We start from the raw sequence: 16022 nt of genomic DNA on the forward strand, positions 1-16022 counted from the left end.
ATTTCAAAACTAGCGATCTGGCCCGTCATCGCACCGTGTCTTTTATGTATGTTTAAACCTTCGAGAATAAATTATCTAAATAGTAAAAACTGCATCAAAATCCATATAAAGGAGGGAAAGAAACAAACAGACTCAGACAGTGATTTTGATTTAAAAATTATTATCACGTGAAAGAGCTGAAAAGTTCAACTTTCTTACAACTATTAATGGAGTGGTTTGCCTTCTCCATTTCACACACAAATTAATAATCAACCATTGTGCAGGTTTCCTCACGATGTTTTCCATCGCCGGAAGTAAGTGCTGGTCGATGAAAACTACCATAATAATAGCACGAGGATTCGAACCTAGGTCCTTTCGATCCAAAGGCTTAACGTCTTAAGATAAGTTTTAAAATATATTAAGCGAGGGCAAATAAATACACTGATTCTTAAGTGTTTGTTTTGGTCCTGACAACTGTTATATGCAGTATGATATCAATAAACTCAAAATGATCTAAATAAAACAGGAAATTGAAAATCGATCAATAACTATAAGGAACAATTCAACAGACAGCCATCAAATAGATGAAAGTGGGGCAAATCAATCTATTTGTCGATGCGTTGATTTAGGTCTGTCAGCTTGAACAATATCTATGGTCGTAATAAATGAAACTCTTGTGTAGTGACAATTAAAATGTAAATATATATTGGAAACCAAAAATACAACTCAACTATCGGCGGCAATTTTCTTGACAATGAAAACATATTTGAAATTAGAATAACGTTGTCAACTTATTTCTCTAATACAATTTTGGTGGTCAGCTGCTGGACACAGCTCGTGACCAAGACAATTGAGAGTTATGTGTTATGTATTTATTTATAATTAAATATCGTAATAAAATACTTCCGTAACTGGGGGCGTACCATGAAACGTAAAATACGCCATTGCGTCGACACGTTCTCTTTTAAACGAAACTAAAAAAGCCGGGAGTAAATAGCTGATTTTTTTTTTGGTATGATGTAGGTTCCTTGGATGTAGGGAAATAAAAAAAGAATTTCCCGAAATTCCCATGAAGAACGACAAACACAATGATATTTCTATGCTTTAGATTGATATTACATAGCCTATTAGACAGATTGATATTGCATAGCCTATTAGATAGATTGATATTACATAGCTTATTAGACAGATTGATATTACATAGCTTATTAGACAGATTGATATTGCATAGCCTATTAGACAGATTGATATTACATAGCCTATTAGATAGATTGATATTGCATAGCCTATTAGATAGATTGATATTACATAGCCTATTAGACAGATTGATATTACATAGCTTATTAGACAGATTGATATTGCATAGCCTATTAGACAGATTGATATTACATAGCTTATTAGACAGATTGACATTGCATAGCCTATTAGACAGATTGATATTGCATAGCCTATTAGACAGATTAATATTACATAGCCTATTAGATAGATTGATATTGCATAGCCTATTAGATAGATTGATATTACATAGCTTATTAGACAGATTGATATTGCATAGCCTATTAGACAGATTGATATTACATAGCTTATTAGACAGATTGATATTGCATAGCCTATTAGACAGATTGATATTGCATAGCCTATTAGACAGATTGATATTACATAGCCTATTAGATAGATTGATATTACATAGCCTATTAGATAGATTGATATTACATAGCCTATTAGATAGATTGATATTACATAGCCTATTAGATAGATTGATATTGCATAGCCTATTAGACAGATTGATATTGCATAGCCTATTAGACAGATTGATATTGCATAGCCTATTAGACAGATTGATATTGCATAGCCTATTAGACAGATTGATATTGCATAGCCTATTAGACAGATTGATATTGCATAGCCTATTAGACAGATTGATAGTGCATAGCCTATTAGACAAATTGATATTGCATAGCCTATTAGACAGATTGATATTGCAAAGGTAGCCCATTAGGTAAATGACAATTAAAATTCTTTGTACTTATAGCTTTCACGTCTTGTTTCGTACATTTTTTTTTGTCTTGAAATCCTTTTTTTTATAATTTAGATCAAAAGAGAAAAAAGGAAAAAATGTTTTTTTTTTGACGTCAACGTCTGTTTAAGCGCAACGCTTTTACCGCAAGCGATTATGAACAAGGTATAATAGGACACTTCAATACATGCAAAGGAAACATAAACTTAAAGCTTAGACAACAGCTAACAATATTATAGCATTTCCAATGGGAGTTGACGTCAGAAGTATACAAAACATTGTGGTTAGTTTATATTTTACGCTGACACCTGGTTTCGTAGCGTCACAGCCTCGAACAGACGAGAGAGAGTATTGTTTTTATACGCTAATAGTACCTATAATTGAATAGATAACACTCAACGGCCCACACTAAGCAAAGCTTGTATCGCGGACACAATTCGATGGATACAATCACGGAAACTGGCACAACACACCCAGAACCGTAGGCAAATATTTGTGATCACATGTACAAATATTCTTCCCCGCGCTACGAATCGAATCCAGGACCTCCAGATAGCGGGCAGGGGAGTGGTGACACGCCACGGAGGTCGCCAAATTCGATGTTTTGTATCTAGTTATATTCAGATCTGAAATTGTTTTTCTGTCTTTTAAATTTATGCATAGATAAAGTAGCCTGACAAGTTTAATAAATAACTACAAGGAAGTATTACTATTCATAAAAATTATTTTGCGCAAAAAACATACACCCATGCTATCAAAAATGGTTTCTGTTTGCGGATTCCCAATATAAGTTTATATTCAGGTCAGTAAATCGATTTGAATACGATACCGTATAAAATTAAATTTATAATTGCATTACACTGGTGTCAGATTTTATTCGGAGCGCCTAAAGGCACCTGACATGACATTGACATTTTACGACTATCGACATCTAGGTAGTGGCAAGTAGTCGAATGCAGACTACTGAAATAAACTGTCAACCGGTGCGCAGGTTTCCTCACGATGTTTTCCTTCACCGGAAGCATGTGGTGGTTGATAATAACTATACACGAGTCAGATTGGTATACAAACTCATGTGGCACGAGTAGGATTCGAACCTGGGACCTTTTGATTATCGTGTCTCATTATCACATAATGGAAAGTGAACTATCAATGCGGCATCGAGCACCTGAGGATAACAGATAAAATAAATAAATAATTTAGGACAAATCACACAGATTCAGATCTAGCCCCAAAATAAGTTATGAGATACTAAATAAACGACACTATATTTTTTAACAAATACATATATAGATAAACATCCAACACCCGGGCCAATCAGAAAAATATCACTTTCCATCATGACCCGACCGGGGATCGAACCCGAGAGAGACCTCTCGGTTCAGAGGCAGGCACTTTACCACTGCGCCACCGAGGACGTCAGTCATAGTCAGCTTATATTAGACTCATGGTACGTGGTAAGTACCTACTATTTCCATGATTAGATTCGAGGTCCGTCACTTCCATAATAAAAAAGCCTATATTACTCCTGAAGGTTTTGTCCGTTTTTTTTTGCCAAATTTCAATAATATCGGAACAAAATTACAAATCTTTTCTCTCATTACTCCACCAAAATCATTGATGTAACAGGTGATCAAAATTATGGCATATATCTCAACCAGAGAATAAGCATTGCCGTTCAACGTGGCAATGCTGTCAGCCTTTTGGGCACACTATCTCAAGGTCACGAACTGCACGGACTGGCATTTTTGTAAATAAATGTATATTTTGTTATCCTTTTTTTTATGGTTTGTTATTTTTAATTAGTTTTATTTATTTTTTCATTTGGTTGTAGTTTAATATAAAAAAATATATATTAAGATTGTTGTGTATATCAATACTATTATTATAAAGAGGTAAGCGTTTGTGAGTTTGTATGTTTGAGGCGGGTAATCTCCGAAACTACCGAACCGATTTCAAAAATTCTTTCACTATTAGAAAGGTACATTATCCAAGATTGCTATAGGCTATATTTATCTCAAAATTTCCACGCCAACGAAGCCCCGGGCAACATCTAGTAAATAAATAAATTCAAAATTTCTCTATATAATATTAGAATGGATTTTGAATGTTATTGGTTGTGTTGTCGATACAGTCCGCGTAGTGAGAGGAGACCTTGGCCGTTTAGTCTTTTCGACCGCAAAAGGTTAGGCGCTATAGATAAACACACATACATACATACATCCTATACTATTAACGAGCAGCTCTCGTACTTTGTATGTGTGTGATTGGTTTTGTTTAGATTTTGGTGCACCTCCAAAACCGTTCGAAATCATTATTTCCAAATCAGTATTGAACTAGACTAAAGACGATACGAATTTAATTCAAATAAGCAGTACACGCGATAAAGATAGATATTTTACTTCGATTATTTACTTGGAAGGGATATTCACGCGGGCGAAGCCGTGAGCAAAAATCTAGCCTTACTAAGATTTTAAATGCGAAAGCTTGTATGTATGTTTGTTACTCTTTCACGCAAAATCTACGGGATGGATTGTTATGAAATTTGGTACACGGGTAGAATACAACCTGGAATAATATATAACGTACCTTTTATCCCGAAATTCCGACGGGAGCGAAGCCCCGGGGCGCAGCTAGTACATATTAACAATACAAAAAAAAATTAAGTCGCGTTGATGTCTTATTTTTGAAAAAAAAAAGAAGAGGCAATAGACATCAACGCGCAACCTTTTTTCATAGAAAAACGTGTTCTTTTTATTTCTGCTTGCAATTTTATATTACAGTTTCATTATAACGCCAGAGAAGTCTACTCGCGGCTTCATCCGCGGTTAATAACATGTAGGCGGTGCAACTTCCAAGTCTACTATATCTCTGTGCCAAATTTCATCCGACTTGGTCCAGTAGTTTTTGACTTTATTGATAACAAACAAAAATACTTACTATATACCGCCGTACTTCACAACCTCCATGGCGCAGTGACCACGCCCGCTATATAAAGATCCTGAGTTCGATTCCCAGCGCGGGAAAATATCACCTGTGTTCACAAATATTTGCCTGCGGTTCTGGGTGTGTTGTGCCAGTTTCTTTTGAGTCCACGGTACATGTTTGTGATGAATGTGGGCCGTTGAGTGTTGAGAGTCCATTTGTAAATAGTCATTGTGAAGAAAATTTTTTGAGTTTTCGTTGAGTTCACGGCCATTGCTTCCGCGACCTTGACTGTCCGACAGCTGCACTTAGGGTTGTCACCCATACTTTATATCAACTTATCCTAAAATCTTTACTAATATTATAAATGCGTAAGTAAGTTTGTTACATCTGTTACGCTCTACCCGCTCAAACAATCTTCTTGAAATTTTGCATACATATAGTTAGATGTACGGAGGACCTTTTATCCCGAAAAATTACAGCGCTCGAAGCCCTGGGCAAAATGATCAGCGGCTCAGACTCCGCACACAGAAAGGGCCCAGACAAGAGGCCTAAATGCGGAAGCAGTCCTCGAGGGAAGAAGAAGCCCCGGGCAAAAGTTAGAACAATATTAGATTTATGTTATAAATAGATATTATAGTATTAGGACGTCATTTCGAGTAATCGTACACTATACTAAATTGAAGTATGCAAATAATACTTTTTCTTTCTCCTCATATAAGCAATAAAGATATATTTATTTTCAAAACAAAAGTCATACTGAATACGTAAAGTGCAACATTTGTAACAAGTGATGTAATGTGTATTTTAGTTTAATTTTAAATGTGGTGGCGGTAAAACAATTGCCTTCACGAAGACAGTGGTCTAAATGCTTCTGTATTTCATTAGCAGTGTTAATAATGTACAACTTGCGAAAAGCAATAAAAATATATTAAATATAAAAATATATTAAATATAAAAATATATTAAATATAAAAATATATTAAATATAAAAATATATTAAATATAAAAATATATTAAATATAAAAATATATTAAATATAAAAATATATTAAATATAAAAATATATTAAAACACAACAAGAAGTGTAAGAAAAATAAATTGTTTTTTATTTTGAGATTTTTTATTTCCTTCTTTTACTCCCGTGGGAATTTCGGGATAAAAAGTACGTGGCCTATGTGTTATACCAGGTTGTATTCAACCAGTGTACCAAATTTCATAACAATCTGTCCAGTAGATTTTGCGTGAAAGAGTAACAAACAAACATACATATGTCCTTACAAACTTTCGCATTTATAATATCAGTAGGATAACCAATGTACAAGTACTTTCATTGAGACAAAAAGGTGACAACCCTATTACGCTCGGACGCGTAAATGAAAATTGTTTTACTTGCAAGAAAAATGTTATTAAGAAAAATAAATTCATGAAAATTCATGAAGTGCCTTACTCAGGTAAGTGTGTCGTCTATGTACCTACTCAGAAAATTTCGTAACTTTTCAGAGGTCTAAAGGTCTGTTTATAATGAGACAAATTATGGATACAGTGTTGTAAGTCCTAATGTATTTTCATACAAAACTTTCGGGTGCGAAAAATCTGGTTAAAAACGAACCTAATGCCCATTCGCGATTCCATTTTGTGTCGCTGTGAATAATTTATGAAATTAACCTACTGTCCCCGAAAATCCGCTAAAGCGAACTGAACTTTGACTACTGAAAACGCTCTCCGCTTCATGTTTTTTATCCCCCGACACAAAAAGAGGGGTGTAATAAGTTTGACCGCTGAGTGTATCTGTCTGTCTGTGTACGTGGCACCGTAGCTCATCACCGGGTGAACCGATTTGGATGCGGTGTATTTATTTATTTGATAGCTAATTTTTATGCGGTGGTTCTTAGATATGTTTGATTAAAATCGGTTCAGCAGTTCAATTGTTTTAGCGAAATGAATATTTAAAGTTGTTGTTTTTTAATTTGTCTAACAAATATCTTGTTGACCATGTACTTTATGTACTTTGTTATACTATTAGAAAAAAAATATGACAAGATTCGAATTGACTGCAAGAGATTGCATTAGCGATAAGGCCGTCTATTGTATATCTTTCTAGTTCTCTCTTTCATTGAGCGTTTTCTCGGTTCCTCAGCCGTTGAGCGGCGACGCCCAGGGTTCGCTTTCCTACTTTTTCCTTTATGTACAGATTTCTAATTGTCTTGTTCAAATTGTATATTATTTTCGGTGCAATAAAATGTTTTAATTTTTTAGTTTTTTGAGAAACTAACAAACCGATTTAAAAAGTTCTTGTTTATTATATAATTTTTTTAAATCCCCACGGAAGCGAAGCCCTGGGCAACATCTAGTAGCAGATAATTTGACAATTAAGATTGTCTCATAAATAAATATGCATCGCAACTACGACGCTTGAATCCTGTTGCACTGATGAAGAAATATTATCTGTTAATAGTGTCTCAACATCTCAACTGAACTCACTAAATGCATTCCGCAGTGCGCCATAAAAACGTGTAATTAATTCTAAAATAAAGAGTGGTTTTTTATCTAAAAACGGTACCTTTGTTTCGTTGTCCGTCTGTCATAACGTTTTTTCAAGAACGCGTATTGGCATCATCTATACTCCCATACTAATATTATAAAGTGAAAAGATTCATATTTTTGTTCATTTCTTTGTTTGTAATGGATAAACTCAAAAAACTACTAGTCCGATTTTGATGAAGTTTGGCACAGAGATAGGCGAAACCTTCAGAGGTGACATAGGCCATTTTTATTATGGTTTTACCCGAACGAAGCCGGGGCGAGCCGCTAGTGTTGAATAAAAAAAATTATATGAATTGAATGGGTCTTAATTTTTTTTTACTGTGAAAAAAACTGTGTTTAATAGAAGAAAGATTAGAAACATATATAAAAGACAGATTCGGTGGATGAGTATGTTTTATACTATGTAATGATTAATGTGAATAGCATGTGCTAGTTATGCACGTGGTTTTCGATGTGATCTGTGATAATAATGTCATCTCCGTATTATCGGTTCAACTTTCAAGTATGTGTCAAAGGTTCTCATTACTTCTAATACGGAAATGAAATTAATTGACGCACTTCCATTAACGTTTATCAATACATCTATACTATTACAATAAACATGGTAAGAGTTTGTATGTTTGAGGCGGGTAATCACCGAAACTACCGATCGATTTCAATAATTCTTTCACCATTAGAAAGGTACATTATCCAAGATTGCTATAGGCTATATTTTATCTCGAAATTCACACGGGAGCGAAGCCCCGGGCAAGATCTGGTATATAATTAGTCGAGTATGTAATCAGTAGTAGATTAGGTGTATATCGAGATCGACGTAAATCGATGCATTTTGATCAAATATTTACTTAAGTACCTTTTGACTGCAGGGATGGAATGTACAAAAAAAACTCTTCTTAGGTCATGTCTCTTAATTACAATCACAACTACCTTCATTGTGATGTCCATTCTACTTGCTAAATACTACTAAAATTATAAATGTGAAAGTTTGTAAGGATGTATGTGTTTGTTACTCTGAAAGAGTAACAAACACACACACAAACACGCAAAATCTGCTGGTCGCTTTGTTACGAAATTTGGTACATGGGTAGAATATAACCTGGAATAACATATAGGGTATTTTTCCTGAAATTCCCACGGGAACAAAGCACCGGGGCGCAGCTAGTGATAATATATATAAAATGTGTGGTACCGCTCTAGAATAAGATCACTCTATCTATATCCTCATGGATGTTGTACGAGGCAAGTAAGGGATACATAATCCTAGACAGCTGATACGTAACAATATCTTTCTTAAGGACAGTTGACGTTAAAAATGTCAAAATCATAGGCGAAACTTCAAAATTTTAAGGTTTTTTTTGTTATTATATTATTCGTCATTTTACGTTGGCTCCGGGCTTCGCGGCGTCGTAGCCCCGAACGCAAAGGACTATGAGGAGGTGACTTAGAGATGTTCATGACAATATAAAACAGCAAACGTGACCCAATTTCGCGGTCAGAAACATGTATTTAATTAGTTGCGTGCTTGTTAGTTGACATTCACAATTAGTAGGTAATGGTTCTTCTTGTGGCACCTTGAATCGATTAAGTAATATACTTATGTATAAGTCACATTAGGTACATACCAAAAACCTAATTAACTAAAACAAAGCCAATTGTCAAAGTTAAAGCTTTTATTTAGAAACTAGCTGATGACCGTGACTACGTTCGCGTGGCCGAACAATTTTTGGTAAGGAGTCAAAATTGTTAGAGAAATTTAACGGTACAGACAAAGCGTAACGATAACTATACAGAAGATGCTCATACGACTGAAATATATATTTCCTATAGTTTAGCTGGACCATTATGACTCTTCTTCAGGTGTTCCAGATCTTCGATTTTTATACATCAGCAGGAAATGCTCATCAGACTGAACAACTTTTGTTAAGACGTCATTTCCATATTTCCTATAGTTTCGCTGGACCATCATGGGTCTGTATAAAGTATTCCAGATATTAGATTTTTTATCTTAACAGAAAATACTCATCAGATTGATGAGTATTAAAAAAGCAAATATATAGGGTATAAAAAATTTTGAAAACTGCAACACCTGATGGAGAACAACGATGGTACAGCTAAACTATAGGAAATATAGAAATGACGCCCTGACAATGCCCCAAATGATGTACAGATACAACATTTGTTTTGCCCAGGCTTAATAGCTATATAACAAAAAAGTTTCATTAAAATCCGTCCAGTAGTTCCGAAGATTAGCGTCTACAAACAGACAAACAGACATATAGTTTTTTTTTTCTTTTTTTCTCTGTTACTAGACTCTATCGCCTAATTTTGTTTTTATGTAAATATATTCAAATTACAAGATTTTCTACTGTTTTATTATATGTAATGGATTGATTAAACCTTCCCAGACACTTTTTCACATCATTCTTTAATATATTATTTATTTCGGAACGAACACTGCTGTGAATAAATGCTGAAAGAAACTCATTTAAACAGTGTTGGTACCTATTCTAAAAAAATAACAGTATATTTTAATAGATACCCAGACGATATGGCAGCTGTCTCAGAATCAGAATAGTGAACAGTTAGAAATAATACTTACAAGATGAATGATTAATTTGAAGAAATATGTTTAAAAATAAATACCAAGGAAGCGAAAATTACGTAACAAGACTCACACGAAACCCTTAAGCAGAAAAAATTAAACTCGTCATTGAAGAACAGGTTAACAAATTTAAATATCTAGGCAATATTATTAGCAATGACTCCAGATGTGCATCTTATTATATACTTAGAATATATGTGGCTAAAAGAGCATGAATGAAAAAAAGTTTTCAAAAATGTCACTTTTGCCACAAGCATTTATTGTCGGCAGAGAGGTCTTGTGGCATTTAACGCCTGACAAAAACCCATGTCCGTGCTGGTAAACCGTTGTAGATTTCCCCCGTCGGGAGCCGATTATGGCATGGATTCAGAGCCATGTATTTAGCACCTGATTGAAGATGAAAACAAAGAAATGAAGACAAAAAATATTGTAATATGACTCAATTAAATTATTCCATTATAGTGACATTTCATTATCGTGTTCTCTTACACGTGGAATAGAATAGATTATTTTAATACTTTATGGTGTCATATAACCTGTTATTAAAAAAAGCTTGCATACGAAAGTTTAATAGATAGTTTTTTTTTATTAGCATAAAAAAATGTGTCCCAATATATAGGGGTTATAATTTTAATTTTGAAAATAAAAAATATAATTTTTATGTCAAAAATACTTCAATAAAAATAAATGTTTAATATTAATTTTGATTATGTATTGTTTATGTTTAATTTTAATTTTATTTGTTTTAATATTTTACCTGTGCTATGCTCACATAAAATGCCCAAAATTATTAGTATCTTTTTATATTACAATTCTAAGTATATAATTCAAAATATTCATTTTTTTTATATCACATCATATTTTTAAAATACCAGATAGCACTTTTATTTAATGATCTTATCGTAATAATGAAACGAGTTATAGCATTCCATCAAATAATAATATAATGGCAGACAATCGATTTATGATGTAAACTATGTAACAAGCCGCAATAATAGCCACTATACATAAACGATTTTACCCACAGGCACAGAGTATAAATTAAAATATTACCTTCATCTATATGCAGGTCGTTGCACTGAAGTACAACACTTAGACTTTTTTTTTTTTAAAACATCACCAAATATTAACTGTCTAAATAAAATCGAAAAAATATATGGCAAAATGTTCACATTCCACACACGTAAAGAAATTTTAAAGGATTATAAATAATTTAAAAAAAGAACAAAAGAACAGCACTTAAAGTTTTCGGAATCGTTCGAGTTTTGAAAAGCGCGCGAACGGCTATTTGTCCGATGCAGCGCGCGAGACGTTGCGAAATGATGGCAAGCGATCTAACTGTGATTCAGCCTTACTGAGCATTCATCTTTACTTTAGCTGCACGGTAATTATCTATGACATTCCTTGACCATAGGCCCTTAGTTAATTTATTCAAATTTTCTGATCGTTGCGTTACGTCATTCGTCCGTATAAACACGAATTTGTATTGTTTAGGGCTATGGGATACGCACGATCTGTTACGCCATTGCCATTAAATTTAATACACACATGTGTTCAATTAACTATTTTTTGTTAGTGTTTTGCCTATTAGCTTTTATTTTTAACGTGTTGTCAGGAGTTCCTCATTTTGCTTCTCATTCTTTTGATATTGTATACATTTTCGAATAAAGAAATGTTTTTTATTGTTTTATTTTTTGATTGAAATCCTAATAGTACCTACATCGATATTTTTAACTTTCAAACATTTCTTCATTGATAATCAAATAGTATTGATACAAAACTAAGTACTTACTGGTAATAGATAGAATTTGATCAAATTCATTCTATCTAGTAATTTTTGCGTGATGCCTGAACAAACAAGCAGACATACAGGCAAAAAAAAAGTTTTTACTTCTATTAGTTCGATAGGCCCACCATAATTATATTTCTTCATTACTCCTATGTACAGACAGACATAGCCCACTTACAGTTTTATTACAAATATTTACATGTTTGTATTGCGGTATTAACAAATTTATATTTAACTAACCTATAAGTATTATCTCCTGGCTATTTAAATTGATATAATTAGAAATTTATCACGAAATTAACGAAGTTTGATTTATTATAATTAATCATTCATTTGTCTGATAACCATATCAATTTGCTTTCCTTATTATATTGTTATCAGTTGAGTGTACTCACGTGTATGGTCATGTGGTTGAGGTCCATATTCTCCCTTCCCCAAAATGACGAGTAAATCCTTACATATTATATAACGAAGTCTTCTGCCACGTCTGTCTGTGTGTTCGCAAAACTCAACGACTACTGCACGAATTTTTATGCAGTTTTCATCAACAGATAGCCAGATTCCTGAGGAAGATTTAGGTATATAATTCATGTTTTTACCCGAGTGATGTTGGAACGGGCCGCAAGTTAAATAATAATTTAATAATTGTACAAATATTTCAACGTAACAATATATCGACGTTTCAAAATACAGAATATATACATATATCCCTACTTTCAAAATTGGGACCTAATTGGCACCTGATCGCATTACAAATTAATAAACATGCCTTCGTCATTGGTCACTTGCGCAACATATTAATATTAGTAGAGATTTATGTCTCACAGCTAAATACTTATAGGTACATATTCAAAAGTAATTTGAAACAAAAACGATCTTAAGTAATAACACTCGAGATTTTAAAAAATGGTATAATTTGTGCTCAGCAGCTTAGTTTTCGTGTGATATGAAAATTTATTTCTGTGTCCCTTTTGTCTGAACGTTTTCTTGGTTGTTTTCTCAGCCATTAAGAGTCCAGGGTCCGTTTGCCAACATAACTGCGCACGGTCGTCGGCATCCCTCGACCCACAGAACTTCATCGAGATAAAGTTCGGTGGTCAATCCATTGTCACGCATATCTTCCTTGACGACATCAAGCCAGCACTTCTTGGGTTTGCCCCATCGGCCAGAATCGAGCGGAAACATACATTTGTTTCTTTATATTCATATCAAATCACACAGATTGAGCTAGCCCCAAAGTAAGTTTGTGTTTTGGGATACTAACTCAACGATACTATATTTTATAACAAATAAATATATAGATAAACATCCAAGACCCGGGCCAATCAGAAAAATATTTTTTTTCCATCATGACCCGATCGGAGATCGAACCCGGGACCTCTCGGTTCAGAGGCAAGCACTTTACCACTGCGCCACCGAGGTCGTCGAGGTGATTTTTTAACCAATAGGTACGTGATTAGAAAAACAGTTTCGTATTATTAATACGTAACTGTCTTTCTGAATATTTATCTAATCACTCTTTCACGGCTAAACCGCTGGACTGATTTAGAAATTAAGCCTATAGCAATCTTGGATAATGTAACTTTCGAATGGTGAAAGAATTTTTGAAATCGGTTCGGTAGTTCCGGAATTTACCCGCCTCAATCACACAAACTCACAAACGCTTACCTCTTTATATAGTATAAATGGAATAAAATGAATAGCCGTTTATTCAACTAACCAATACAATTCTCATGTTGTCAAATTTTCATAAACATAAGATATACTTATAGATTATAGAATACATGTAGATAATTAGTCAAATAGGATACTGCGAATGCAAATCGACACAATAGCTGGCAGTATAAATAAATATGTGAATAATAGTTATAAACTAAACCTAGTATTTGTTTGAGGATAATTATAATGCAAGTATGCTTGACATTATTAATTGATATCACCACACTAGGCCAGTGAGGATATGTTGAGGAAAACCAACTGACAAAATAATAGCAACTACATATCCCAACTGCCCCACGTCCTGCACTATGGAGGACTTAAACAAGGCCGACGACAGAGCGGTCAGCGTGACCACAAACTGGTCGAACAACGTCTGACATTCCCACTAGACAAAACTCTTGAAGCAGTGGTGGTGTAATGATTAAGACGCCCGCCTATGGATCTAAAGGTCTCAGGTTCGTATCCTACTCATGCAATATGACTCATATATAGTTTTCATAGACTACCATTGCTTCCGGTAAAAGAAAACATCGTGAGGAAACATTGAGGAAACCTGCTCACTGGTTGACAGTTTAGTTCCCTAGTGTGTATACGACTACCTGCCACTAGATAGCGGTATGTACTCGTAAATAGCATGTCAGATGCCTTTAGGCGATTTGAATAAAATCTGACACCAGTGTTAGCAAGTGGTTAGCAATAACACACTCGATATGATGACTAGACAAGAAGAATATAGCTGAATTTATGTCGACTACACAATCGCCAAACTCAGACAGACGCCGACGCGTATGCACTACCATTACGAGCTTTTATTTACCGCAATAAAAAAAAACAGCAATACACACCGAATCCACCAAAGTTGGGAAAACTATATAGCGATAATGTAGCCACGCTATTAAGACCGCGCCACGAAAGAAATGTCACAGATGGCATTACAATCGCTGACGACAACAAAGTTGCCGATATGTTATTGATGCAGGTACAATATCACGTTTATCCTTTCCGGAGTCGACAGAGCCAAGAGTTGCGAAACACGAAGGCCACCGTTTTGCTGTCAATCAATAAATTTAAGGTTCTTGTCAACGGAGTATTTTCCATTCTACACTGTTCCGTGACATAGATTTTACCTCCTTATTTAGAATAGAATAGAATTTATTGCATACAAAAAACATTTACAACCAGAAAATTTTAACATAGAACATTGGAGTGTGCGTGCAGTAGGTGACGGCTCAGTGTTACGCTCAAAATGCTCAGCACCATAGATAAAAGAAATAAATTTGGAGACATCGGTACTCATACTAAACTCGTAAGATACCACATGTCTTATAATTTTATCTACGCCCAGCACCGATTTTCAGCTCTCACCTTCTGCGACACGGACATAATACAAATAGCCCTTAAAAACACATATCATAATGATGAAATGAAAATGAAAGACAATATTGATGCGGCTTAAAGAAAAAAAGAGGAAAGAATATATAATATTTTAAATATGTTATTTGAGACCAGAAATATTTGTCTGCGGTTCTAGGTGTGCCCGTTACCGTGTTTGTGTATATCGGACCACCTATACAAGCTATATAAGCACTTTTTGTCCTCCTTACACATTAATTCCCGCACAAAATCTCAGGGACAGCGTTATGTCTCCAACAAATTATCTTTGGTGATAACAGAAGCTGAGACATTCCTTTGTCACCTTGCTATTACAAAATTTATCTCTAAAACTAAAATAAATATTATACCTGTATATAACGTTAAGTATTGTAATACTAAGTGTGACAATAAAGTGATTTTTATTTATTTATTCACTAAGCTTAGTGTGGGTTGTCCAGTGTTATTTACTATTTACCACGGGGATTTTTCGAGGCGTGGACTCTAATACATTCACTGTCCTTCACAGTCTATGGCCAGTTTACCTTGACACTGAACACAGGTCATACTTTCAGATTGGGTATATATTATCCTATACTGCTATCTATTATATAATATGTGGTATATCTATAAATAAAGTTCGTTTTACAAAGTGTAGATACAAGTGGGGATACATGCGCGGATGAAAGAGATCCTGCTAGATGAAAGAAGCACTGATTTCATTTACAAGTATATGTGTATGTTAAACAAAGCCATATTGTATAATTAGTAGTGTTCTTTATATCGACACTGAACACGTGTAAGAAATCGTTAACTAAACTAATAACATTTAAACAAATCACTGCAAATGAGAAGCTGCTTAAAACTAATAACTGTATAAATTTATCATGGATTACCGACTAATTAAGTATCTACGTAATAACTTATCCGAAACCACATTGGGAGTCTTTCTTCCTTTACTGTGTTAATTTCTAACACAGGTGTCAGATTTTATAGGAGGAGGAATGAATCTGAAATTACTTTAACGACTACCTACCGTGTTTAGTGTCAAGTACTCACATACATACAGTGAAC

General features: G+C 34.2%; 1 protein-coding gene across 1 annotated transcript in view; it reads right to left on the minus strand.

Annotated features, from left to right (window-relative positions):
* LOC128681882 (scavenger receptor class B member 1-like) overlaps positions 1–11170 on the minus strand; it is a 47171-nt gene extending 36001 nt beyond the window's left edge. Inside the window, exon 1 of the mRNA XM_053766167.2 lies at positions 11123–11170. Within this exon, the coding sequence (XP_053622142.1) occupies positions 11123–11128 (6 nt within the window). The 5' untranslated portion in view covers positions 11129–11170. The remainder of the gene's footprint in view (positions 1–11122) is intronic.
* Between the last annotated feature and the right edge of the window lie 4852 nt (positions 11171–16022).

The sequence above is a fragment of the Plodia interpunctella genome, chromosome 28 (genome assembly GCF_027563975.2).
Source record: "Plodia interpunctella isolate USDA-ARS_2022_Savannah chromosome 28, ilPloInte3.2, whole genome shotgun sequence".
Lineage (NCBI taxonomy): Eukaryota > Metazoa > Arthropoda > Insecta > Lepidoptera > Pyralidae > Plodia > Plodia interpunctella.